We start from the raw sequence: 24,870 nt of genomic DNA on the forward strand, positions 1-24,870 counted from the left end.
GCCCTCTGGTGGGAGGAGCGGATCGCAATGTCGGGCTGGGATGGCCTCACATGCCGTGCTGCCAAATCCACCGCGGGGATGTCTCTTTAGCACCTCCAGGATGGCGACTCCGCCGCCACCCAGGCTGGGGACAGAGTGGCCCGGTGGAAAGAGACCTGGGGGTTTGGATTGACAGGAGGCTGAACATGAGCCAGCAGTGTGCCCAGGTGGCCAAGAAGGCCAATGGGATCCTGTCCTGTATCAAAAATAGCGTGGCCAGCAGGCCCAGGGCAGTGACCCTTCCCCTGTACTCTGCGTTGGTGAGGCCACACTTTGAGTGTTGTGTTCAGTTCTGGGTCCCTCAGTTCAGGAAAGAGATTGAGGGGCTGGAGCGAGTCCAGAGAAGAGCAACAAGGCTGGAGAAGGGACTGGAGCACAAGTGCTGTGGGGAGAGGCTGAGGGAGCTGGGGGTGTTTAGCCTGGAGAAGAGGAGGCTCAGAGGTGACCTCAGCACTGTCTAGAACTACCTGAAGTTGTAGCCAGGTGGGGGTTGGTCTCTTCTCCCAAGCAACCAACAGTAGAACAAGAGGGCACGGGCTTAAGCTCTGACAGGGGAAGTTTAGGTTGGATATCCAAAAGAAATTCTTTACAGAGAGAGTGACCAGGCATTGGAATGGGCTGCCCAGAGAGGTGGTGGATTCTCTGACCCTGGAGGTTTTTAACCTGAGACTGGACGTGGCACTGAGTGCCATGATCTGGTAATCAAAGTGGGATTGGATCAAGGGTTGGACTTGATGATCTCAGAGGTCTCTTTCAACCCAGCTGATTCTATGATTCTCCAGGCTAAACACCCCCAGCTCCCTCAGCCGCTCCTCACAGGAATTGTGCCCCACACTTGTGCAGCCTGGAGGCCCGTGGGCATCCCAGGTAATGCCCAGCCCAGCTGTGTCCCGCTCTGCATCCCAGCATCGCCCATCCCCTGGGATTCAACTGCGGGCTGAGCCTGGCCATGGCCACTCTGCATTCTGCTTTTCCCACTGGGACCTGCCTTTGGTCCTTTGGCCATCCTGGAATGTCCTTTGGCCAAGTGTGGGTTTGCTGGCCCTTGAGTGAGTGTCACTTGAGGCCTGTGGGGCCTGGAGCAGCCCCAGGAGGGAAGGAAGTGACAGGGACACTGGAGACGGGAGTGGGTTTGATTCCTGTGTGGGCCCTTCCCTTAAGAGTTGGACTTACTGATCCCTGTGGGTTCCTTCCAGCTCAGAAGATTCTGTGATTCTGCTTCTCACTCTGAAGACTGATGACAGGTCTGAGGGAAAGGAAAATCCTGAGAACTTTTGAAAAGCTAGCAAATGTTATTTATTTTATTTCCATTTGGGTCCTTTCACCAAGAAAAAGGCTAGGAATTTCAAGCCAAAAAGGTAAAAGTATGATGGATGCAGGAGCTGGGGATTTAAAACATCTGACATAAGTCATAGAATCATTGAATGTCAATGTTGGAAGTGACCTTAAAGACCATACAGTTCCAAACCCCAGGCCTTGGGCAGGGACAACTTTCACTAGACCAGGTTGCTCAAAGCCCTGTCCAGCCTAACCTTGAACACTTCCAGGGACAGGGTATCCAACAACATCCCTGGGCAGCCTGTTCCAGTCACTCACCACCTTCACATCTTCCTAACATCTAGCCTAAATTTCCCCGCTTTCAGTTTGTACATGGTGCACCTTGTCCTGTCTCTACAAGTCATACAAGTGAGTGGTGCAGAGTACAAGCCCTGCCATCAATGGAGAGGACAAGCTTTGGCTGGGGAGGTCTGTGAGGAATGGATCAGTAATTAATCCTTCCCCGGCAATTCACAGTTCATGTCGTGGTACAAAGGACACCTTTAATCTGAATGTTACAGAAAGAAAAAAAACACAGAGATTTGGTGAATTTCCCCACACAGAAATGCAAGCAGTTCCTAAGCATCCACACGTCTTTGTTTTCCCTTAGCCACTCACCTGCCTACACAGCTCATGCATTGTGCTTCCTTCTCTGGCCACCTGCCCCAGTACCCAAGTCCTGCCATATGGAGATGTGCAATTCCAGAGCAGCAACTCAGATTCCCATCTCCTGTAAAGACCTGGGGCAGAGTCAAATTCCAACCTCACATTTCATAAAATCCGGTGGAGTGTACTGTATTGGAATAAGTGCTTCTCCTGTTCATATGGAAACAACATTAAGTTTCTCAGCCCACTTGGACAGGTTAGGATGGAAGAGCATTGCTCCCTTCACTCAGTGCTGAACAACTGGCCAACCCTGGAAACAAATGTAAACTTGGCCTTGCATCATCTGATTTTTTTTCCCTTCAAGCAGTGTCTTTAGCAGCAGTTTTAATGAGAAGATTGGTAATACTTCCCTTCTTTTTAATATAAATTCCACCATTACAAAAGAGAAATACTGGAAAATCACTTAGAGATGCAGCTTTAACATCTGCAAGATAAGCCTGCTAGCTTTCTGTACACCAGCTGAAGGCTTTTACCAGTACTCCTATCCTGGTGTTTTGACTTTCCTCCTACGCATTGTTGGAAAAGGTCCCCTGCGTCACTGTCAGATCAGCCTCAGGTGGGAGGGGGAGTGGACAAGCAGCAGCTGCCTCCGTAAAGAGGGTGAGCAGAGGACGGGTGTAGTTTCTTGCTGGGCTGTAAGCAGCAGCAGCAGCAACCGCAACCACCACCTTAGTTTTGAGGGACTCTAAGGGGGCAGGACTAGCTTAGTTTTTGTAGGGGGGAGTTGGTTTTGTGGGTTTTTTTTCTTTCCCTACTTCTTTCTCTCCTGAAAGGTCAAAGCAATTCTGGGAGTTTTGGTCTAGGAGAGTCTGTGGGCTATTTGATGCCTTCAAGAGCTGGACAGGCTGCCTTGCATGGAAACTGAAGAGGGCTCCAGTGTTCCTGAAAGTGTTCTGAAACTCTAGACTGGATGGTGTGCTAGTTTGTTCAGGTCTTGAATTAATTTTTCTATAACTTTGAAGGGCTTAAATTCTGCAAAGACTTGAGCTGCTATTGTTTATTTTTATTATTATTGTTCTGTACAGTCACTAATTCATCTGTGCTCTCTGATTTCTTATGTTCTTTTTTATAAGCTATGTGTGATTGCATGGGTAGGGATGGACTGAGATTAATGTACTAGTTAACTGAGGAAATATCTCAGTGTGGGAGGAAGTTCTGTCTTGTGAGTTTTGTATGGCTCTGAATGCAAACTTACACGGGGGGGTTTGGTGGGATTGTTTTTGTTACCTGTCACTTGGTTTAAACATAGGAAGGGTGGTGTCAGTGACATATTTGGTTTACTGTGTTAGCTATCATTGTTTTTAGGTAAAATATAAAGTACAAATCCTGAATTAATAGTTCTTACTGTGATGCATAACAACATATGTGTTAGCATTAAGAAGTGCTTTCTTTCTGAAGCATTAAATGCCTGAATGTGTGAAGCCTTCTGTTGCTTCTTTTTTTGTTTGTTTGTTTTTGGGTTTTGTTTGTTTGGGTTGGGTTTTTTGTGGCCTTTTGCTCAAGGCTGACTGGAGGCTTTTTCTTTTAATGGGCTGGGATGGTACTTATATGGGTATATATACCTGAGATTACTAAAGTTCTGTGGCTTTAAACCATGTTAAAAGGTTGGTTTGCAGAACTAGTATGAAAGCTGTATCTAAAAGCTATCTTAGCAAAGGGCAACTGAAATATTTTATAGTAATGTCAGCCTTCCGCTTTGTTTGGAAGGTAGTGGCTTTCTTTTGGAAGGATCTGGTTTCTTTGGGCTGGGAGAGGAATGTCTGCTAAATTCTGACACAGCATAACATCATTAGGTCATGCAGTTTTTTAGTGGTTCCTAATTTATCTCTTTCAGTGTTTAAGGAAAAATGAGTACTGCCTCAACTTCAGAGAGTGGATCATACTCCACAAACCGCACCAGACCCTTTTTTTATGCTCAGCCATCAGCACAACAGCCTTATCCCAGTCCATGGTACCTCAGTCATGCGTACAGTCCATACTGTGTACCTGCTTCAGGTAAGGCAAACGAGAGCTCTCTATGGTAGCTCTGCTTAGTAAGTTACTGCTGGAGCAGGGGAAGCAAATAGGTACCTGTGATAATGGCATTCTTGGGAGTAATGCTTTCGTTGTCAAAAATCTGATTTATTAAGTATGACTTACATCTGTAATTTGTGTGGTGGAAAGCATCTGCTTGTGGAGAATGGAAGTTAAGCAAAGTATTAAATAATGATCATCCTGCAGACACAGCTCTAAAATATACCTAGCAATTAATATGTGTGTGTTTGAGTTCCATGTATGCACGCACATAGGTATGGATATATGCAAGCCTAAAGAAATGGTAAGAAAAATATTGTTAAATACGCCTTGTTAGTGCTACACCTATGCTAACTTCTATCTGGAGCTGTCTTTTTTCAAAGACAATGCTATAGCAAAATTCCAAGAAATAACAAAAAGTACAGAAAGCTAATGAAAGAAATGAAATAGAGCTCTGGGTAAAATGTAGATGTCAAGATAAGCTATTCCATTGTAAGGAACTCTTTCAGGGTTTTTGCTTTGGATTTGTTTCCAAGCATTGAAAGATGGAGTGCTTTATTTAATGATGTGTCTGATCTTGTAGCTGTCTCTGTGTATGCAAGTAAATATTAATCAGGATGACTTATTTCAGAAAGAAGATATATTTGTCTTTTCTTTTTATCACCGATGTCTAGGCTTCCGAAGTGGAAATCCGTATTTTCCATTTTATTCTGTTGCGCTTCATGAGTACCCTGGATTTTTTGTTCCACAGCATCCCATGCATGCAAGAATTAACAGAAGGCCTTATTTTAATGCTGCCCCACCTTCCCCTATGTTTTATCATGCAACAAGATTTAGGCACTATAATACCTCTGGGAAAAAAATGGAGACAAAAGAAACACAGACTGATCCTAGACAGCCTGAGAGCAAGCAGAAAAAGCATCAAGATATCCGTACAGAAACGAAAGGTTGTGATGCAGGAAAGATGGCCTGTGTTTCTTCTATAGGTACAGAGGCTGAAAGTACTTCACAGAAACAAGATTCATCTGGATCTTCCATTGTGGTAGACAGGGAGTTCCATAACAAGAACCCTGCCAGCTCTACACAGTATAGGAATCTTCCTACTGGGAGCTATGCCTTTGAGAAGGAAGAAGTGAGGATACAATATGGAAATGGCTCTCCAGCTATTCAACTGTGGAAGTCATTTAAAGAAACTATCCCTTTGTATGATGTGGCAAGTGGTAAACCAGTCCCAGAGAGCCTGGTGCCACGTGACTTATTTTCTGTTAGCTCCTGTGAAGGCATGATATATGGCCCTCATGAAGGGGAGCAAATGATGCCAGGAGCTTCCTTAGATGAGAGAAAAGCTGTTGTCCCCTCCAAACAGGGTCCTGAAGCTGTGCAAGAAAAAGATATCCAACATAATGAAGTGAAACTGGATGCAGAAAAGCTGGCAAATACAAGTCAAAGGGCAAAATCACCCCCAGAAGAAGCCATGGCAGTGCAAATCACAGAGCTGGCAAGATCTGTTGGCATAGATCAACCAGTGGCAAGACAGGATGTGGTAATAGCTAAGAAATCTAGCACTAGAAAACCTACAGGCTCCAAAGCTTCCAAAGAAGAGCCCGGCTTTATTCAACAAGCAGGGCTGCTTTCATCCAATATGGAGGTAATGAGTGACTTGAGTTTGCAGCAGAAAAAGCTGAATTTAAGCCACAGTGCAACAAATGACATCCAGACAGATAAAAGTTTGTGGTGTGACAAATCAGTGGAGAAGTATGTTCCCTCCAGCAGCTGGCTGGCTCGTTTGGACAGCACAGACACAAACTACAAAGTTTGCTTGCCACAAAGGAAGCACCAAAGTGTAATCAGTCTTTCTTCTGATGACATGTCCTCTAGGGAGGAAGGCTCATCAATTGACAGTGCCTCAGTGCCTTATTTTGTCCCTGACTATGTGCTTCAGAAAAGCATGTATACTTCTCAGAAAAGTACAGAGGGCTTGGAGAAAGAGAAAATGAAAAGTGGTGGGTCTCTTAATGAAGATGAGGCGGTGGGAAAGGAGCAGGTGAGCAACTTGAATGACCAAGATGTCAGCTCTTCAGCCACAAAGATTAAAGAGACTTCCAGTAAAGGTAGAAAGCTGGGAGCCCTTTCTAGATCTCCTAGTAGGAAAGAAATCAATTCTCCCAACAAAAGAGCAGCTGAAAGTTTGTCAGAAGTTGAGGACTCTGAAGAATATTTTATGAGGGGAGAAGAAGAGGATGAAGATGGAGAGGATGAGGAGGAAGAGGAGGATGATGACATGGATGAAATCGAGTATTTCTTTCAAGAAGCCCCTCCATATGGAATCTTGACACCAAGCAAAGGAACTTTCTACCAAGTTGGCCAGAGAGTGCTTTGGAAACCACCTAAAAATGCTGTACCAGCACAACTAATTAGCTGGCCTGCTCAAGAGAAAGTAAAATCTAGGAGTGGGCTTGTTGAGAATATTGGTGTAGTTTACAAGCCAAAGGAGAGAGCACTAGATGAAGCTGTATATGGTGACTATGGGTATTATGGAAGAAAGAGGCCTATGACAAGAAGAGAAGGATTTGAGCACCAGCGAATGCTACGTAAGTTCTTGGGAGGTGGGCTAATTGCTGGGGATAAAGTGCTGATAATAGCACTAATTGCTATTAAAAACACCTAATTGCAGTTGCAAATTTTAGCTTGAACCAGTGGGAAGGTTAGAGGATGTTGTAGCTTCATGTTTGGCTTACAGTCAAGTCCTGCAGAATACTTCTTTTGAGCAGAGAGTGTTTCTTGCATTTTTTTTAGCCTATTGCATAAGGATTCTGCATCTTCAAGACCACCAGAGAGAAACACAGAAACTCTCCTTTGAGTTAGGTTTGATTAACTTCGATTTCTGATATTAGTGGTAATTTATTAATTTGAAAATCTTGAAGTGATTTGAACACACACCTACTGTTGTTTAATGTCTTGGAAACTGTGCATTTAAGTTTGTTCAAACAGTCTGACTCTCCCATCCCAGACTCATGCTAGGTGGATTAAACAGGATTAAGTTCACTATAATCTGGTGGACATACCCTGTGTAACTTCTCTGCAGAAGAGGAGTCAAGCCATTTTTTTTTATTTTAGCTGCTGCTTTTTTTAGCAACTAAAGTTTTGCTGTATTTTTGGAAAACCAGTGTGAAGCTGTTAAGTTTGACCTGGAAAAGAACATCTTATTTAACTGAAGGTACATGTTGGAAATTGGATTCATCTAAACTGAGAATAAGCAGAGTTATCAGTTTGCAGTTGGTTATGTGGGCACTTCAGTAGTTGGCTGCTGTTTAGTACCACCTCATATTGTGAAAGGCAACCATTAGACTTACTTGTAATTACAGGTTTAGTTCTTAAACTTTATTTTCTTTGTACAGAAGCTGTGGACTCGAAGTGGCTTGTAATTTTTGTCAAGTGTAGTCTCCCAGAAAACTCTCTCTGTTTCAACAGACTCCTACAATTAGATCCAGCAGCTAACTTTGCATTCTGGCTTGTGGATCAAACAGTACATCCAGCACTAGCAAAACTAAATACTGACCTTAATTCTTTTTTTAATTAGGAAGACTGCTAAGGGAGAACATGGGGATACTACCTGAAGAGTATTGGATTAGAAGTGGTGCAAAGCCCAAATTTACCAGCCGGACACGTGATAGTCTCTCACCTCCAGCCAAGAGCAAAAAACAAGGTACAACTTCCTAATGTGTTTTTGTTCTTAAGGAACATCCCAAAGAATATGATAAAAAGTAGTAAGCATATGATATTTGGACAAGGTTTGAAAATAATAAAAAGTAATTCTTGTTGCTCTGATATTGATAAAATGCCTGTTAGTACATCTCAGGCATATTTATAGCCTTTGCAAAACCAAAAAGGGGAATAAGGATGCATTAGACCTGCTTTCAGGTTTTTAAAGGTATTATGGGAAACCAAAGCATCAAATGCTTTGATGTGGCCAAGTGAAGTCTTTATTTCTGCAAAGCTGTTGCTGCCATAAACTGTAGGATTAATTCTTTACCCAGATAATGCTTCTCTTGAGTGCATATGCAGTGGTAGCCCTGAATCTTTGAGGAAAACATAGAGGGAGTCTTATGTGGTAGTTACATAGGCCAGTGATTGGGGAAACTAGTGGGGACACACAGTTGCCCTGATAGTGCTGAAGGATGACTGACTGCACTCATTGTGATCTGGTTAAGGAAAAGATGAAGGAATCAGTTATTCTAGCAAAGTAAAAGGTTAGATAGTTTCAATACTTTTTTCTTAGCTCCCGAAGCAGAATGCTTTTCCTTTACTATTAGTGTTTACTTGGAGTTCACATCTGGTGTGGGTGCTTTTTAAGGACATTTCTTGTTGTAAGTGCTGTTGGAACACCCATGGAGTTTGCTGTAGTGCTCCTTTCCTGGGTCACATGCCTTCAAGTATCTTGGGATTGGTCTATCAAATAATGGAGCATGAAGCTATTTTCAGAACAGACTGACTTGCTTGTCTTCAGTTCACTGATACATCTCATCAGGTCTCCTGTACCAACAGCCCAGTAGACTGTTCTTTAGAGTGTATTCCTTGGAGTTCTCTCTCTGCATTGCTTTCCTGCTTGAGCATATTGGGGGGTGGGATTCTTTGACCCTTGTATTGAAGGCTTTCTGTCCTTTCTATCCACAGACTTCAGTGTTGTACTTTGCATGTTAGCCTGCTCTGTGGAAGTTGAAAACACTTTAGCAGCACTATTCTTAGCTCCTCTACAACAAATCACAAAAACATGATAATAGTTCTGAAATAATCTTGTTACCTTTAACTTCCAGTATGTGGCTTTTTATCTCTTTGCAGTTACAGATGGTGCGGCATCTGAGGATGTTTGGTCTCTGTGTTAGTCCTTGTTTTCTCTCCCTCCTTTCCCAGCCCATGTAGTGTGCAGAAGCTGTAACACTCAGTGTCAGGAAGCAGGAATCAGTGCCTTCTGAATTCTGTTCATGCCAATGAATGCCTCAGAAGTGCTAGTAAAATAACTTCCTTTTTAAAATATTGCCTATATCAGGACTCTTTTTTTCAAATTAATCTTAAGTGTCCTGCAAGAGTGTTTGGCTAAGCAAGATACATCGCTTTAGCAGGAATATCATATCCTAAATTTGACTTCTTTTACAGTGTACCTGTGGTGCATAATTTTACAGGTCTGAAGGATTAAGTTTTTTAAAGAGAGTGGGTGAACTGGATCACTTGGACAGCTATCTACTAGTCTTGAGCATTTGAAAACTGAACAAGAGCAGAATTAGAGCAGAATTAACCAACTCTGTTTTTTTTCCATATTAACACCTATCCAAATTGTGACCTAATCTACAATTCATCCAGAATTATGGTTGGACAATTATTAAATATTGTAGGCATATAAACTTACTTGACATATGTAGAGTTAATTTTATCTGCTACTAAAGTGGGCATATAGAAGGGAGAAAGGAAGAGGAACATCACAGGCCAGTTTTCTGAAAGTCGAGGTTAAATTTGCTGTGAGAATATGTGTTAGAGAAATAACACCAGTTGTCTCTTGTTATTTAGGATGCCCACCTTTGGTTAAACCAAAGAAGAAAAGAATAGGCAAACCACCTTCAAAACGCAGGGACACAAGACATGAGGTGGAGGAAGAAGAGTGGGAGATGCCTAAACACAGTGTTCACAGAGGTTGGTATACAGTGACAAGTTAAAACAGTGACTGTGACAAGCACTTTTCCATTACTGTCTCAGGGACTAATCTTTCTCAGCTTGAGCTGCAAGGATGTTTGATAGCTTGTGGAATAATAGCAAATGCTACATGTATGGGATAAGATAAGGGGGGGAAGAGACAAGCTAAACTTTAAGCATTTAGCTACCTTGGTATGAATACCAGTGCAGCTTTTACCAGGTTAGGTGCCTTCTCTTTGTTCAGTGTAAGGATGGGGGAGGAAACCCACACCAAAACCTACTGTGTTGCTCTTCAGGCTGTTCTAACTTTTTAAAGTGCTGGGTCCTGAGTCACTTTGCAGAGTATCCCCTTCTTTAAGCTACAGGTCTGTCTCAGCCAAAGCACTGTAATCTGATACAACAGAAATGAATATAGGTAGTCTTAACAACTTTATGGAGTAAGAACTTCTTGCTATTTTGGAAGAAGAGAGGAAAAACAGTGGAGGGAAAAATCACATTAAGTATGTTCAGTAATAAATATGCTTTTGTGCATTTGTATGAGAGTCTGAAAAGTTTGTAAATTGAAAAGGGGTCAGTACATACAAGAAGCTACCTAAAAGATCAGATTTCTTTCTGGGCAGTAACAAGCTAACATAGAAAAGGGAACTTGAATATTCCATCAGGGAACATCAGTCAAAAATAGTCTTTCTCATGTATTAAAAAGAGGATTACACTTCCATGTATTTGCAAGGATGGAAACCAACTTGGGCTCAAGTGTCTTATTGGTGAAAATTGGTGTCAGTCCTGAAGTCATATTGTTTGATCTTTAATTGCTGATCAGTTCTTAGTAAAAGTACCCAGGGATCTTGCATAATCCCAAAGTACTTCCTATTTGTCCCAGAAATAGTTGATGTTTCTTGGATACATTCAACAGTGTAGTTAGAAAAAGCACACTGAGAATCTGCTGAGTTTCACATGGAACTCTTATTTGTTATACTGGGATATTCTGAAGTCCAATTGTATTCATACAGAGTTTATACTTGCTGGGAGGTTGAGCACATTGGTAATATCAACCAACTGTGCCTGCAATACAAAAAGGCAATCACTGGTATGTCCACCTTTCTTTAGGAGTAAACTGACATATTTTCATATTTTGCAGGTAGAATGCACACCTTAGTCCTTTTTTTTTCTCTTCACCCATAGGTCGTGGAACAAAAAAGTCCCTCTCTAAGAGAAGATAATTACAAATATTGGGGCAGGAGGAGGGGAAAATTTATTGAAGGTTTGGTTTGTATAAATCAAAAAATTGATATTATTCTCTTGTACATTTTGTAAGTTCCTGTGCACTCATATGGGATAAAAAGTGACACGAAAGACTGAAGATGCTATGAAAATGGAATTAAGTATTTAACACAAAAGTCACCTTTTTATAACTAGCACATCCACTATTTAATAAATTTCATAGAATTGCACTTTGAGACTTCTTGTATTCCATCTATACATGGTAGCAATTAACATGTTCATGTATCTACAGCACTGCTGTTCCAGCATGCCAGTTATTGCTGCCCAGCTCTTAAACACTGCAGGACTGTGAAGCCTGTCAATGTCATCCATGGTGTGAACATAAGTACAAGATTCTTTTCCATCAGTTTTTGGCTGGATTTGTTTTTGTCAAATGGAGCTAAGGCTGTATCATGTCAAGTATTGACTTGAAGTTTCAAGGCAGTTCCTCTCTTCAAGTCCATGATTGAGAACTAAAGCACTCAGTTGATGTGATGCTTGTCCTTCCTCCCCTTCCTTTTCTGTGGAGATTTGAGTCCTTTATGGAGGCCCTGAGATGGAGGGATGGGCCTTGAAGGTGAAACAAAAGTTTTTGGTGGTGTGCTTTGTTTTCTGGCTTCTATTACAGTTGATGCAGACCTTGCCAACTGACTACAGAGAAGTCTCTTTATAGAACTAAGATGATAAAACTGAGTCTCTGCTGAGCTGTCTTATGAATAATGGAAATAGACTGATCTAAATGAGGTGGATAGCTCAAAAATGTGTGTGGTGTTTTTTTCGATGTCTATAAGGGCTAACATCACCATGTGAAAAGAATAAACATACTGCCAGTCTTGAATGATTCCCAAATAGAGTGACTGTGTGAGTGACAAAGGCAGAGAAATTAAAACAAACTCAAAACAAATCACTTGTATTTCTTGAATAAAGGGTGGAAGGAATGGACAGGCAGGACTCTTTCTTCCTCTCCTCTCCCATGCTGTTATTCTGTGTCCTAGAGAAACCCAGGTGGATAAAACCAGCATTTCCTGTGATTATGTTCAAGTTTCATGCCTACCTATTACTAGTCTGACTTGTAACTGAAGTTATGCTGTTTTCCCTCAATGAGCTGTTTCCCTACCCAACTGATCCTTGGTTTTGCTATTATTTTTAATAGCACTTGCTTACTTCTTAAAGCTCTACTGTAATTACAGCTTTTACCCCAAGCTGTTAGGAGAAAGAAACTGCTGTGACCTCAAGTTTTCATTTCCTTTCTACCCTAAGCCCTGCAAGTAAATAAGGAATACAAATTCTTACTTGGTTTTTGTGCTGCACAAAATCTGTTGCACCAGAACCTCAAAGAATAAAACAAGGGAGGGAATTACTTCAAACATGGAGCTTTGTTAATACCCAGTTCTGCTGACAGGCTTAACTGTGTCTTTTGCTGCTTAGCTGATAAAGAAATATTCATGACCTCACAATTAGATGGCACTCTTACATTTGGGACTGGCTAATACTTGATAGGTGCTCCCAAGATCGTGTTAATCATCCTTTTACAGGTCTTACACTAGTCAGTGTGATTTCTACTCAGATGCAAGAAGCAGCTTAGGGCCTGGTGATGCTCCAGAGATGTGAGGGTGTAGCAGTAGGAGTGTTTAGACAGCTCCGTCTGAAAACAAATGCTATTTTAAACTGATTGCTTCTATCTTGTAGTATACTCATGCTGTGCAACCACACCAATGCTGAAAGTAGTATGCATGAATATTCTAGTGCTCCAGAAATAATTTCTTGGTAATGTTTATATATGGTGTATTTCTACTCTAACAGCAGTAGTCCTGTGACCTTAGAACTACATTTTCCACTTGGCTTTTTTTTTCCCCCCTCACCAGCCTGGATGATTTGTGGATTGCATCTTAACTGCCTTACAGCTGTATCTCGTGTTCCAGTGGGTAAAACTGCCCTGCTTCACAAAGGCTGTCAAGTGCCAACTGCATTTTGAGGCTGTGAACTCAAGTCCAGGCTCTTGTTTTTCAGCCAGGTGGTATTTAATTGTGCAGATGAGCATACGTGTCAGCTTCTGTTCCCCCTGCAGCTGGGCTGCCCAGGCTCACTGCAGTGCTGGCAGGACTGTGGGCTCCTGAGTGTCGCAGTTCTGCATCGCCTTGGCAGCTTTCACAGCTTCCTGCAGCATCTGCTGAAGGGCAGCTGAGGAATCTATTTGCTGCTTGGCACACCAGCAACAAACCTTAGAGGCCTCTGAGACTGCCACAGTGCGATCTTTGCTTGGACAGACTTACTGTCTGTGACTCAGGATTTCTAAACTGCTATTTGTGACTCACTGAAACCTCTGTTGCAGAGTGGGTGTGGTGTAATCACTGATGGGGAGTCAGTGGGCTATGTAGGCTTGCCAGGTTCTAGTACTGTTTTAACTTTCAGTTTGGTAGCACCTGGATGGCAAAGTTTTCCCTTTTACCATGTCCTGCTTTCTGCTTTATTTTGGAAAATATTAATTATGGGTCTTTCTATTAAAATCAAACAATGGAAGATGGGAGTCAATGGCCAAAATACCAACCCTTCAACACACACAGTATGATAACTCTAAGCAGACCCAAGGCAAAACAAATTTACTTTACAAAAGAGTCCTCAGCTCCCCCTGACTTGCTGCCACTGGCTGTCTCACTCAACAAGACTATAAACCCCAAGTAATTTCATGGCCAAAGAAAGAAAACAGATGTCAGTATTTTTCCTGAAATACCTTTCTGACAAAAATGGTTCAGAGTATTGAGATAATCAGAGCTGGAAGAGGAATATCTGTGAAGGGTGACTTTGTTTTAGCTGCATTTCATACTTATTTAGATTAATGGAACTATATACATTTATGCTATTACTAACCCTCAGGCTTCAGCAGAACTTGCAAATGGAAATATACATGTCTACAAAGAAGGCTGGAAAAAATTTGTTGTTTGAACCAAAATATTTAAATGGTTATGGTTGAACAATTTAGGTTAATCAGTCTTTCAAGACTAAACTTTCTATCCTGCTTTTGGGGTTTACTTGTATATAGAACAATTTTCCATTAATATATAAGGGGTGTTGGTATTTATCTCTAGTCTACATCTTTCTAAAAGATTTAGAGTCTCTTAAGTGACAGCTTTGGCATTGTCTAAAATGCCAAATGGTGACATCAATTGTGCTTCTCAGCACTCCAGGAGTGGCTGCCAGTCAGCACTGCTATAACTCCTCCTCCATGGAAACTGTTAGCTTCAATTTTGAAATGCCACCCTTTATGAGTTTCAGCAAAGACCTGCATGTATGGGATACAGATTTAGAAAACTGGGAGACCAAATAGGAATCAGTTGTTCACATACCTTCCAGTGCAAGAATGAAGGTGTCTGAAGTTAAACTAGTAGGAAGCACTGTGAAAGCAAATTGTTACAGCTTGCTTAATAATTAGTGAAGAAGAGTTAATTGCTGAAGGAACTTGTACAGTTTGCAAGAAGTGACTGGATGTAAAGGAAAAAAATATATCCAAGGCTACTACATACTAAAATGTAACATGATTCAAAGTACCAAGTACAAGCAGTAGAGGCTGAGAGAGCATTTCTGTGAAGCAATAAAAACAATGTCACTAGAACTGGCATTGCTCTGCTGTGAAAGCATCTTCTATTGATCATGACTGGAAAGAGGTACTGGTATAAACAGATCTTTAGTCTGGCACAGAACAGAGATTTGCTGTATCAGATTTTTAAATTACATTTGATAGAAGTTAGAAATGGTCCCTTATGGTATTTTCCTTAATTATTCAAGTGGTAAACCCTGCCAGGTAAAAAGGGAAACACCCAGGAAAAAATGAATTTGTCTTAAACTGAATTTCAGAAGCATCTTAGATGGCCAAAGCTGAACTAGATCTTCAGGTGGCTCTGCTCTAGACCAGCCTGAGTAAGAAGCCTCTTGGAATGCATCAGGTGAATATCAGTACCAGCACCTGTCCCGTAACCACCCATATTATAAAGGCACATTCTCTGCACCAAGTGTGGCAATACAAGAAATACAGAATGATTTGGGTCGGTCATCCAGTTCCAATTCCCTGCCAGAGGCAGGAACACCTTCCACTGGACCAGTTTACTCAGGTCTCCATCCAACCTGGCCCAGAGAATCAGACCATTACAGGTCTGCCCATGCATTTCAGCTCTTAAGTCTTTTTCTGGTGAAAGAGCAAGGAGCTTAGAATTTGCTCATGGTGACTATACTGACACAGGGAACTATCAGGAATCATCAGTAAATCCTATTTCGAGGAGATTTGCTAAATAGAGGATAAAATACTTTTCCACAAGCTCTGGGGACACAATAAAGAATCTTTTTGTAAGTAGGCCTTGCCTATCTTGTTTTTCCTCAGAACATATTGTGAATGACTGGCAAGGAATAGGGGTTTATTTTTACTTAATCACTCTCAGACATGTAGGAGGGAGAAAACCCAATTTATACTTTCCCTTGTCCTCTTCCCAAAGCTCTCAGGAGAAACTAAAAAAAATTTTAGATACATTCCAGTTTATGGATCTTTTGTTTCACTGTTAATGTTTGCTCTGCTACTTGAGAGCTTTATCATGTGGGGTTTTTTTCAGTATTAGCATAAGCACAGAGATGAAGTTCCATAGAAGTCCTTTCAAAGCAAATCTAGTTTTCTCTCTCCTTCTGCAGAGCAGCAGGATCCATCACCTAGTTCCTCAAACTGCAGCTTTGCACCAATGTATCTCGAGGCTTCAGAGAGGGATGTTCACTGTAATGCTGTTGATTGCTCTCTTAATCTTCCCACTTGAGTCTGCAAGATTGCTTAAAAGAAAAGCAAGGTCAGTGTGTAAAGTCTACTAAGTACACAAAGCTTTCTGTTCTTTCTGCTTACAAGTTCTTCACTACTGCTCTGTGGCTTACATGCATGTAAGTTGAAAACCATTTTGAAAGCCTTACACATTTATATTCTTGTGCCATGATTCAAAACACTTACTTCATTAAATAATTCTAGTGAACATAAAAAGTAGGTTGAAATTTATTTCCCCCAAGCCTTTTTAAAAGGAAACCACCACCCCCCAATCAAATTGTAACAAAACAACTGATACTGAAGTATATGCAAAAATTAATCTTTTTAATGTCTTACATGAAACCCTCATTTTTAAATAACTAAAACTGCTACTTCCTCACAGTAAAATTAAATAACACTTGGCTCCCACTCCTCTAGAGTACACTTTAGATGTTTCATAACTGTGTGTATTAACAGTGATGATGTTGAGATGTTGTTACATGCACGCACAAAAAAAAATCAAGTCTTGCTGATGCTGCTGTTTTGTCACAAAGTAAATCCCCTTGATTAACTTTTTCCCCCTTCAGCAGTACTCTTTATTCAGCCAGCTGCCAATATTAGGGTAAGTACACTGAACTTCAGCACGTATGTGGAGAAAATACACAGTACAACCTGCTTATTATAAGCACTGCCAGAGAACTTTCAGTGCTCTGCATGGTGCAAACTGGAGTCCTGTTACAATGGGGCTTTGTATATAACAAAGTAACTTCATGGAGAAAAGACACTTGAGCAGACAGTGCTAATGCTGCAGATGTGTCGGTGGTACCTTGGCAGTCACTGCTCTCTGCTGATGTCACACACAGCAGGGCAGGGGCCCAACCTGACCTGGAGGGGTGACCCTTAGCACAGGTTTGACAGCACAAAGATATGGTTGAGCATTCTTTAATGCAGCTTTCTTCCTTCTGACTGCAGAGGGGCAGAAGAGGATGCCAGTGTAGGCTGCTGTATGCATACATCTGTATGTTCCAAGTTTAACAAAGCCCTTTCTGGTGTTGCCTTCCTCGTTCTTTGGATCTTTCCTTGCAGTTTGCAAGTAGAGAGGTCAATGAGCAGGTAGCAGGTGACTGCTGTCAGTCAGATTCTGACTTCTCGTTAGATTTGGATGATTTACGCTTCCTCTTTTTCTTCTTCTTCTTTTCTTTCTTTTTCTTTTCCTTTTTTCTCTTTTTCTTCTTGTGTTTGTGTTCTGAAGAAGTGGAGCTGCTGCCATCTTCATCACTGTCATCACTGTCATCACTGCTATCATCTTCTGAGGTAGAGTCCTCCAGGAGTTGCTTCAGTTGCTGAATCCTGAGTTTAAAAAAGGTGAATGAGAATTCTTTCCAGCTGTTCTCTACCTGTAGTAATTTATTCTAGTTTTCATGTTTCCTTCCTGGCTTGAGGAACAGAAGCTGCATGCAAAGGGCGGGGGGGGGAACACTTCCCTTTTGCTCAATTACTCCTGTTACAAATAATATCACAGACTGATAAAAGCAACCCCCTTTGAGACAAGCAGAGGGTGTGTTTTCAGGGACCTTCCAGCCCATGGGATAGGAAGTACTACTGAGTAATTATCAGAAAGTAGAAATACATTAGTCTGTTTCATAAAGAAATTGCCATTCAAAAGATGTTCTGAGCTAAACTTAAGCTTATATCAAAATTTCACCCATACATTAGTATTGTTATCAAAATAAAACTAAATTGAAAATACAGTTTTTACCAGAGATACACTTACCTCTTTTCTTTTTCATGACGTTTATTTTCCCTTATTATATCGTACATTGGATCTTCATGTGCCTTTAATTTGAAAACAGAAAATCCAATGTTGGTAAATAAAAGTATTTATCACCAACAGTTGTAGTTCCTAAAAAAACATAAACCAAAGCAACCAAATGCAAGAGATTTTTATCAAAGGATGGAGTATGCTTAGCAAGCTCTTAATTCAGAAGTATATTCCAGACTTACATCATTAATCTGAATTGGTGCATTTATTTCAGGGAAAGCTTATCTGGCTACAGCAGCAATGAAGGGGACTCTTCCTCTTCAATCAGTTAACAAGAATCCCACACTTAATCTACAGGAATAGCTGGATATAGATGGAATACTCAGGTTAAAAATAATGAGCTGTACCCTTCTAGTATTTTAAAAAATCTGGGTAAAACATACAGGAATAAATGAACAAGAAATATAAGACAAACAGATAAGGAAGTTAGAGCTGTCCTATCATGCTATGGGCTACCATTACTGGTTCTTAAATTAGCTAATTTTAATTAAACAGGCAATGCAGCAAAAGATAGTTGTGACAGAAGGCTGCAAATAAAGTGGGTTCATGCCATGCAAGAATGCAGCAAAGAGATGGGGTGATCATTTCTGTTGCAAGATGAAGCAAACAAGTTCAACAGAGAGGAAATAGCTCATCAGTGGTGGGAGTTAAAATGCCAGTAGCAAAAAAAGATGTTGGGAATGCACCATGAAGGACCTTGGACACAGAGCAAGGGTTTGATGCAACAGAGAAGAAGGCTGAGGAAAAATGAGGAATAGAGGCAGTCTGGTCATGGGAGAGGACTAAAAATACTCTTTGCAGGTGCACACAATCAGCAGGAGTCCAGAATCTGGACAGAATGAGCCCAGATTACATTTTTCAAGGATAGAAATGAGGACATAAGACACAAAGTGAGGAGAACTTGAAATATAGGTTAACAATGCAGAGCAACGGGAAAAGTTAGAGTGATCATGCAGAAGGGATCTGCAGAACTGAGATGTAGCCTCATGTAGCAAGAGATCAGACTTGTAGGCAATGACTGGATTACAGACCTAGACAACAGCACTCATGATGTGGTTGTTCTCAGCGAGAGCAGAAGGGCTGAAGCAGCTGTAATGTGGGCAACTCAAGCTTGCCTAAACATTTTTGGTTGAGATTTTAATCACAAAAAACCTGAATATAATGGTTGAAATAGGTTCTTGAAGATTTCCAATTTATATGTAAAAATCACTAATTTTCCTCTTGAAGAGTAGATTTTCTGCAAAGTAGTCAAACATCCAACCACATCTGTAGCTTTTTCTTTATTAGGAGATTTTCGGCATCCATATTATACTAGAGACAGAGGAAAAGTCCTTAATAAAGCACCATCTAACAGGCTCCTCTTCATTTGCAAGATTATGCATTGTCAGTAGTAAAAAAAACAAGCAAAAACACTACAATATTTGTACTCACTACTCTAAATTGTTCCAATTTCTGATTGCCTTTAATAAAGAACGGGCATTCTTTATCTCCTGTCCTGTGTCCATAACGTTTACACCTCCAACCTTCAAAAAAAGAAGCAGCAGTGAATTGCACCTCTGAGACAGATCAGAATCAGACTCACAGACTATGCTGAGTTGGAAGGGACCCACAAGGATCATCGAGTCCAACTCTTAAGTCAATGGCCCATACAGGGGATGGAACCCATGACCTTGGCATTACTACAGCCAAGTTTTAACCAACTGAGCTAATCTCAGAAGTAGTATAAAAAACCAACCCACATTTATGCAAAACATGTGCAGTTTGTTGGGACAAACAGATACAAGTACTGTGTTGATAAATGCAATGTCCATAAAATAAAAGGTTTCAAGACACTGGGTGCCTTTATACCAGTTTGAGGCCAATCTACCTGGATTCATCATCTGGCCAACAACATCCTACCCTCCCCCAGGGTCAATGAATGGATATATGAAGGTCTCATGGCATCTGAATATTTTCAGCCTTACACTGCATAACTTTGACTTCTTTTCCCAAAGGCATCCAAAGCCCTTTCGTTGGGGCATGTGCCAGGAATTCTCGTGCGCTTTCATTGCCTGGAACATCAGGAATGCAGTCTTCTGGTTTTGTTTCATTCTCCTGTAGAAAGAAAAAGAACAATACAACAATTTCCTTTAACTTTGTAAAAATTAATGCTTTTAAGTGTGCAGGCCTTTACTAAATGTGAAATCTATTTCCCGTTACTTTTTTCCCTGTTGTAACACAAAAAGGATCTAAAATTCTTTTTCTTTCATCTTGGATCTTCCAGGCAGAACTTTACTGCCTGACTAATTTCATTCCTTCCACCTATTTTAGTAATTTATATAAATAAATCATATAAATGAAAACTTAACACAGAACCAAAGACTATCTTTTCCTCTTCCTGCTACAAGATATTACAATTAAAAAAAGCCCTTTACAATACAGAGCAGTATTTTTTAGGTTAAAAGCATTAGACTATAGTTTAGGTATATAAATTTGGCAAAAGTAATTAATGTGAAGAAACGAAAGCACTTTTACAGAAATATTCAAGCCTAAGCAATGGAGAAGAATCCTGAAAAGATGTCACTCAAACTGCAAACCTGTTTTCCATAAATGACTCCCCTCTACCCACAGTATCAAATACTGCATGAAATGTGTGTGCTCAGAGATGATGAAAGAACTGGTCTCCTTCTATATGAATCTGGGCATTTTATCTGGATTGGCTTGTAATTGAGGACTCTCCGAGTTTTTCCTGGGAAGTACTTCTCTCTGTAATTTATACAGGTAACACTGACAATGCCTAAAGAGCAGGTTGTGTGAAAATCCCTCGTAAAGTTTACCGCTATTTACCAACCTTAATTAGCCCTGGGGGAGGTTTCTCATAGCTGAAAAGCAATAGAAATATTGTTACTCTGCAGCTTAGCACAGACAAATAGAGAAAATACAATTTTTCAATGGTATAGAGTTAAAACCTTTAGCTCACATTTTCCTTTCCATTTACTCTATGACTAATGACCAACAACTACAGCAGAATATGGATGGCTGATGGAGAGACAGCATTTGTCATATCATCACACGTGCCTCTTGTAAACATCCTTCAGATTGATACTCTTGGGGCAGCACAGCTCTTTGATCTGTTACACATTCAATCTGGCTTCATTTACCATCACTGCATAATTCTCTCCCCTTTTTCTGTAGCACTACTCCCCAGGATCTCACTGATCCAACCTCCTTTACTCCAGGACTGCTGAATCAGTCACCTGAAAATGCCAAGTCAGACTGTTCCTTACATCTGGCTTTGCCACTCAAACCTAGAATACATTGATTTCATCATCTTCTGTGTATTAAACCTAAAGACAGAACCTTACTGACCAAAGTATCACATGTCTCTGGAGTTAACAGTAGATAGAACATTTATTAAACTCCAAACAGCAAACAGGTGCTACACGTAGCACAGCAACAGAGAAAGTGCACGTGCTTAGGGGTTAATGCCAAGGCACTATGAAATGCTCAAGGAGGTGAAGAACATCCATCATTTAGAAAGATGCAGCCCTGCATAACTGAATTTGCTTTGTTTATTCTCCACCCAAAATTTCATCTGTATTTAAACATACATTGTCTTCTGTAAACTACAACCTTCAGGAAAGCCTAAAGAGTGATCTTAGAAGTGGACAAATTTTTTTTGGTTTTGTTTTTCACCAGCACATGAAGAACAGCACCGTGCAAGCCCAGAGTCCTGAAATCCTCTGCTTTATGAAAGACTCTTTCCAATGGGACTTTCCAGACATCATCCATGTGTCAGGACACCAAACATCTGTGCAGGCTGTACATTATTTTAGGCCCCAAGTTTGATGGCACGTGCAATAATCCACTGGCTTAGCTGTGCACACCTACTCACCCCATGTACCTACAGGAGTCCAGGCATGATCCTACCAACACTGTCAGATGGGAAGTGAAAACCTGCTTAAAGTGTGTTCATCCCTTCTTTACACCAATAACTTCGGGGTGCTGCTCAGTGCATTTAGTAACAAACAGATTTGCACTTGCACTTGGGAAAAAATGTGAATCTTCTGATCTTTTTGAAGATGAGAAACCTCAGAATAAGGAACTGCTTATAGACAATTCATCTTTAAGCAGCAAAGGTATTTATTTGGGCTCTTGCTGGATACACTAGCCTGACTTGAGGATACAAAGCAGGCCATTTTATACATTCTAGAGCGTGGTTACAACATCGAATTATACATATTAAGGAGTTCTTTACTTTTCTGTGTTCGCTGATCTGGCTGCTTCAAGCATACAAAGTCCTGGCTCTAAGCCCCCTATATCTAGTTTAAACATCTCAGTTATGTGATTCACAGCCCAGTGGTCCCTTGTATATACTCCATCATATTTTCTATAATGAGAAGACTTTGGTCCAAAGACTTTGGTCCAGGTAACTAAAAGAGAACAAGTTACTAACTGGTGTTTCTACAATATATTTCTAGCAAAACAGGTAGAACAAACATTAGGCTTATTATCTCCTTCCAACTCAGCAGGGCAAGGTGCATCAACTAAGACATCATTAGCTTTGCTTGTTATCATTTTTATTCAATTAAAATAACAATTCCCTTTCAGTGACATGACATAAACCTTTCACAGCACCAAGCGCTCCTGATGGAATCATCTGGCAGACCTCAAACCTTTTTATTCTGTGTTTTTACAGGGTTTTTTTCAGTGCATGCAGGTGGAACAACCTCTGCTTTTATGCTGAAGGACTGAAGGAACCTGGAACAGTCCTGTCTGTGCCCAGCAAGCCCTGGGTGTCCTGGGACAGTCCTGTTTGTGCCCAGCAAGCCCTGGGTGTCCTGGGACAGTCCTGTCTGTGCCCAGCAAGCCCTCGGTGTCCTGGGACAGTCCTGTCTGTGCCCAGCAAGCCCTGGGTGTCCTGGGACAGTCCTGTCTGTGCCCAGCAAGCCCTCGGTGTCCTGGAACAGGCCAGTTTGTGCCCAGCAAGGCCTCGGTGTCTGGGAACAGGCCTGTTTGTGCCCAGCAAGCCCTGGGTGAGCCACCAGGCAGCTCCGAAGCCGCTGTGCGACCCACCCTTGCGGGGACGAGAACAAACCCCCCCAAAACCCCAACCCTGCACCGGTGCCGAGCGGGGCGGGCCCGGCGCAGCTCCTTACAAAGACTCCAGGTGCTGGATCTTCTGGAGCTGCTGCGCCTCCTGCCTCTTCCGCTTCCTCTCGTGCCGCTCCTGGGTCCTGCCCGTGGGCTCCGGCTGCGCCCGGGGCCGGGCATGGCCGCTCCTCGCCGCGTCCTGCTCCTCCCGCTCGGCTCCCGGCTCCGGCCGCGGCCCGCGGGGCGCACGCTGGGACATGGCACTGGGGACAACCGGGGAGGAACACCAGGAGGGACAGCCGGGCGGGGACAGCCGAGGAGGGACACCGGGATAGGATACGGGGAGGGACGGCCGGGAGAACACGGGCAGGACTCGGCCCCGGCCCCGGCCCCGGCCCCGCCCAGCCCAGCCCAGCCCGGCTGCCTTCCGGCGCGGCCCCGCCGCGCTTCCTGCCGCGCTCGGTGTGCAAGACTATTTAACAATGAAAATTAAATGAAATCCCATTGCCCCAGTCGCTTCTCTGAGGCCTAAAAAGCCTCGGAATAAAAGGAACTGCTAGGAAATTTTTTTTATTCTTATGTAGGGCGGTCCTGTGATGTAAAGGAGAGCACTCTGGACTCTGAATCCCAAGGTCCTGAGTTCGAGCCTCAGTGGAGACCGTACCGGGCAGTTAAAGCCTCCCTGCCATCCCATCCCGTCAGATCTCGGATGCTCAGCAGGGTCAGCCCCGGTCAGTACCGGGGGCTGTGACAGTCCCGAGGACTTCACTGTCACTGTCACTGTCACTGTCACTGTCCAAGCTCGCTCGGCCGTGGCAGATGGACCTCGGGACTGAAACGGTGGGGCCAGTTCTGCACACGCTGTGCCTCACCTAAAAAATCCACTGCACAGGCTGGAAGGGCACGTGGGGAGAGCCCTGCCCAAATCTGCATTCGCGAAGTTTGGCCATACGTAAATAAAATCCCCATCGCTCCTCTGAAGCCGAAAAAGCCTCAGAATAAAAGTAACTGCTCAGAGACTTTTTTTATTCTTATGGCGTGTGAGGTGTGCTGCCTGGGAAACAACCCTGTTCAAAAATGCAATCAAATAAAATCCCAGTGCCCCAGTTGCTCCTCTTGTGAGAAGCATAAGATGTGATTCGTGTCAGTAAAACAAAGAAGTTACTGTGGCCCCTATAGAGACATGAAAAGAAACATATGGTCAGTCAGTTAAGCTCAAAGATCCAACTTACACGAAGAAATAAATAAGATAGTGTTAGCAGGCAGCAATAGGACAAGGGGGCACAAGCTCTGCCAGGGGAGATTTAAGTTGGATATTAGAAAAAAATTCTTTCCAGAGAGAGTAACAGGCATTGGAATGGCCTGCCCAGAGAGGGGGTGGATTCCCCATCCTGGAGGTTTTTAAACTGAGATTGGCCGTGGCACTGAGTGCCATGATCTGGTAAAGGGACTGGAGTTGGACCAAGGGTTGAACTTGATGATCTTGGAGGTCTTTTCCAACCCATTCAATTCCATGATTCTATGATTCTATGAAATCACTTTATTCCCTTCAACCATGTCAGGAAATACATGAATTATAGCAGGAAAGTTGAAGAAGTAAGGTCTTTCCTACACTGTTATTGGAAAAGAACGGAATTTATGGTGGGGTTATTAATGGGGTTGTAAAAGTAGCTTGACTGTAATTATATAAGGAAATATATGTTAAAACTTCTTAACAATGCACCTAAAATGTTTATGCATGAGTAAAATGAATATGTATTTAGTAACTAGATAAATGTCAGATTTAGACTGTGTTCAGGGTGCAAAACGGCCGAGCAGGATCGTGCCATGCAGCCAGTGCTGAATTTGCTCTTACCTTATAATAAACTTTAATTTGAAACCCACAAGGGTTGAGACTTTGTTTCTCACACTCTGAAGCCGAAAAAGCCTCAGAATAAAAGGAACTGTGAGAAATAAAATAACACAAGCAAGCAAGATTAGTTGAGTTAGAATAGGATTCCTTTCCTTTATTTAGGGTTTCTTTTTATATTGCTGTGATTTCATGGGAAATTCATAGGCATGCCGTGAAGATTGTAAGGTACCAGGTACTGCCAGGACCTGGCACTGAGGGCCTTTTACCCCGGGGGAGGGAAAATACCAAGTACTTAAAATAAACATGTAGAGGCCTCTATGCACAAAGGCCTCTTTGATACGTGGTGGTCTCTGTGAACAAAGGAGACCCTTC

The 24,870-nt window shown here is 42.0% G+C and overlaps 2 protein-coding genes across 2 annotated transcripts; one reads left to right on the forward strand and one right to left on the reverse strand.

The window, feature by feature from the left end:
- Window positions 1-140: 140 nt before the first annotated feature.
- LOC139674651 (uncharacterized) lies at window positions 141-10,981 on the forward strand. The gene is made up of 6 exons (XM_071561258.1): window positions 141-161; window positions 3,857-4,017; window positions 4,710-6,626; window positions 7,616-7,741; window positions 9,598-9,720; window positions 10,903-10,981. Exons 2-6 carry the CDS (start codon window positions 3,870-3,872, stop codon window positions 10,938-10,940), a joined length of 2,352 nt encoding a protein of 783 aa, XP_071417359.1. The 5' UTR covers window positions 141-161; window positions 3,857-3,869; the 3' UTR covers window positions 10,941-10,981.
- A 5,098-nt stretch (window positions 10,982-16,079) lies between these two features.
- Window positions 16,080-23,000, reverse strand: RP9 (RP9 pre-mRNA splicing factor). Its single transcript, XM_071561384.1, has 6 exons — window positions 22,712-23,000; window positions 20,404-20,434; window positions 19,538-19,667; window positions 19,005-19,096; window positions 17,526-17,587; window positions 16,080-17,101 (listed from the first exon to the last, which is right to left on the reverse strand). Exons 1-6 carry the CDS (start codon window positions 22,903-22,905, stop codon window positions 16,882-16,884), a joined length of 729 nt encoding a protein of 242 aa, XP_071417485.1. The 5' UTR covers window positions 22,906-23,000; the 3' UTR covers window positions 16,080-16,881.
- Between the last annotated feature and the right edge of the window lie 1,870 nt (window positions 23,001-24,870).

The sequence above is a fragment of the Pithys albifrons genome, chromosome 7 (assembly GCF_047495875.1).
Source record: "Pithys albifrons albifrons isolate INPA30051 chromosome 7, PitAlb_v1, whole genome shotgun sequence".
Lineage (NCBI taxonomy): Eukaryota > Metazoa > Chordata > Aves > Passeriformes > Thamnophilidae > Pithys > Pithys albifrons.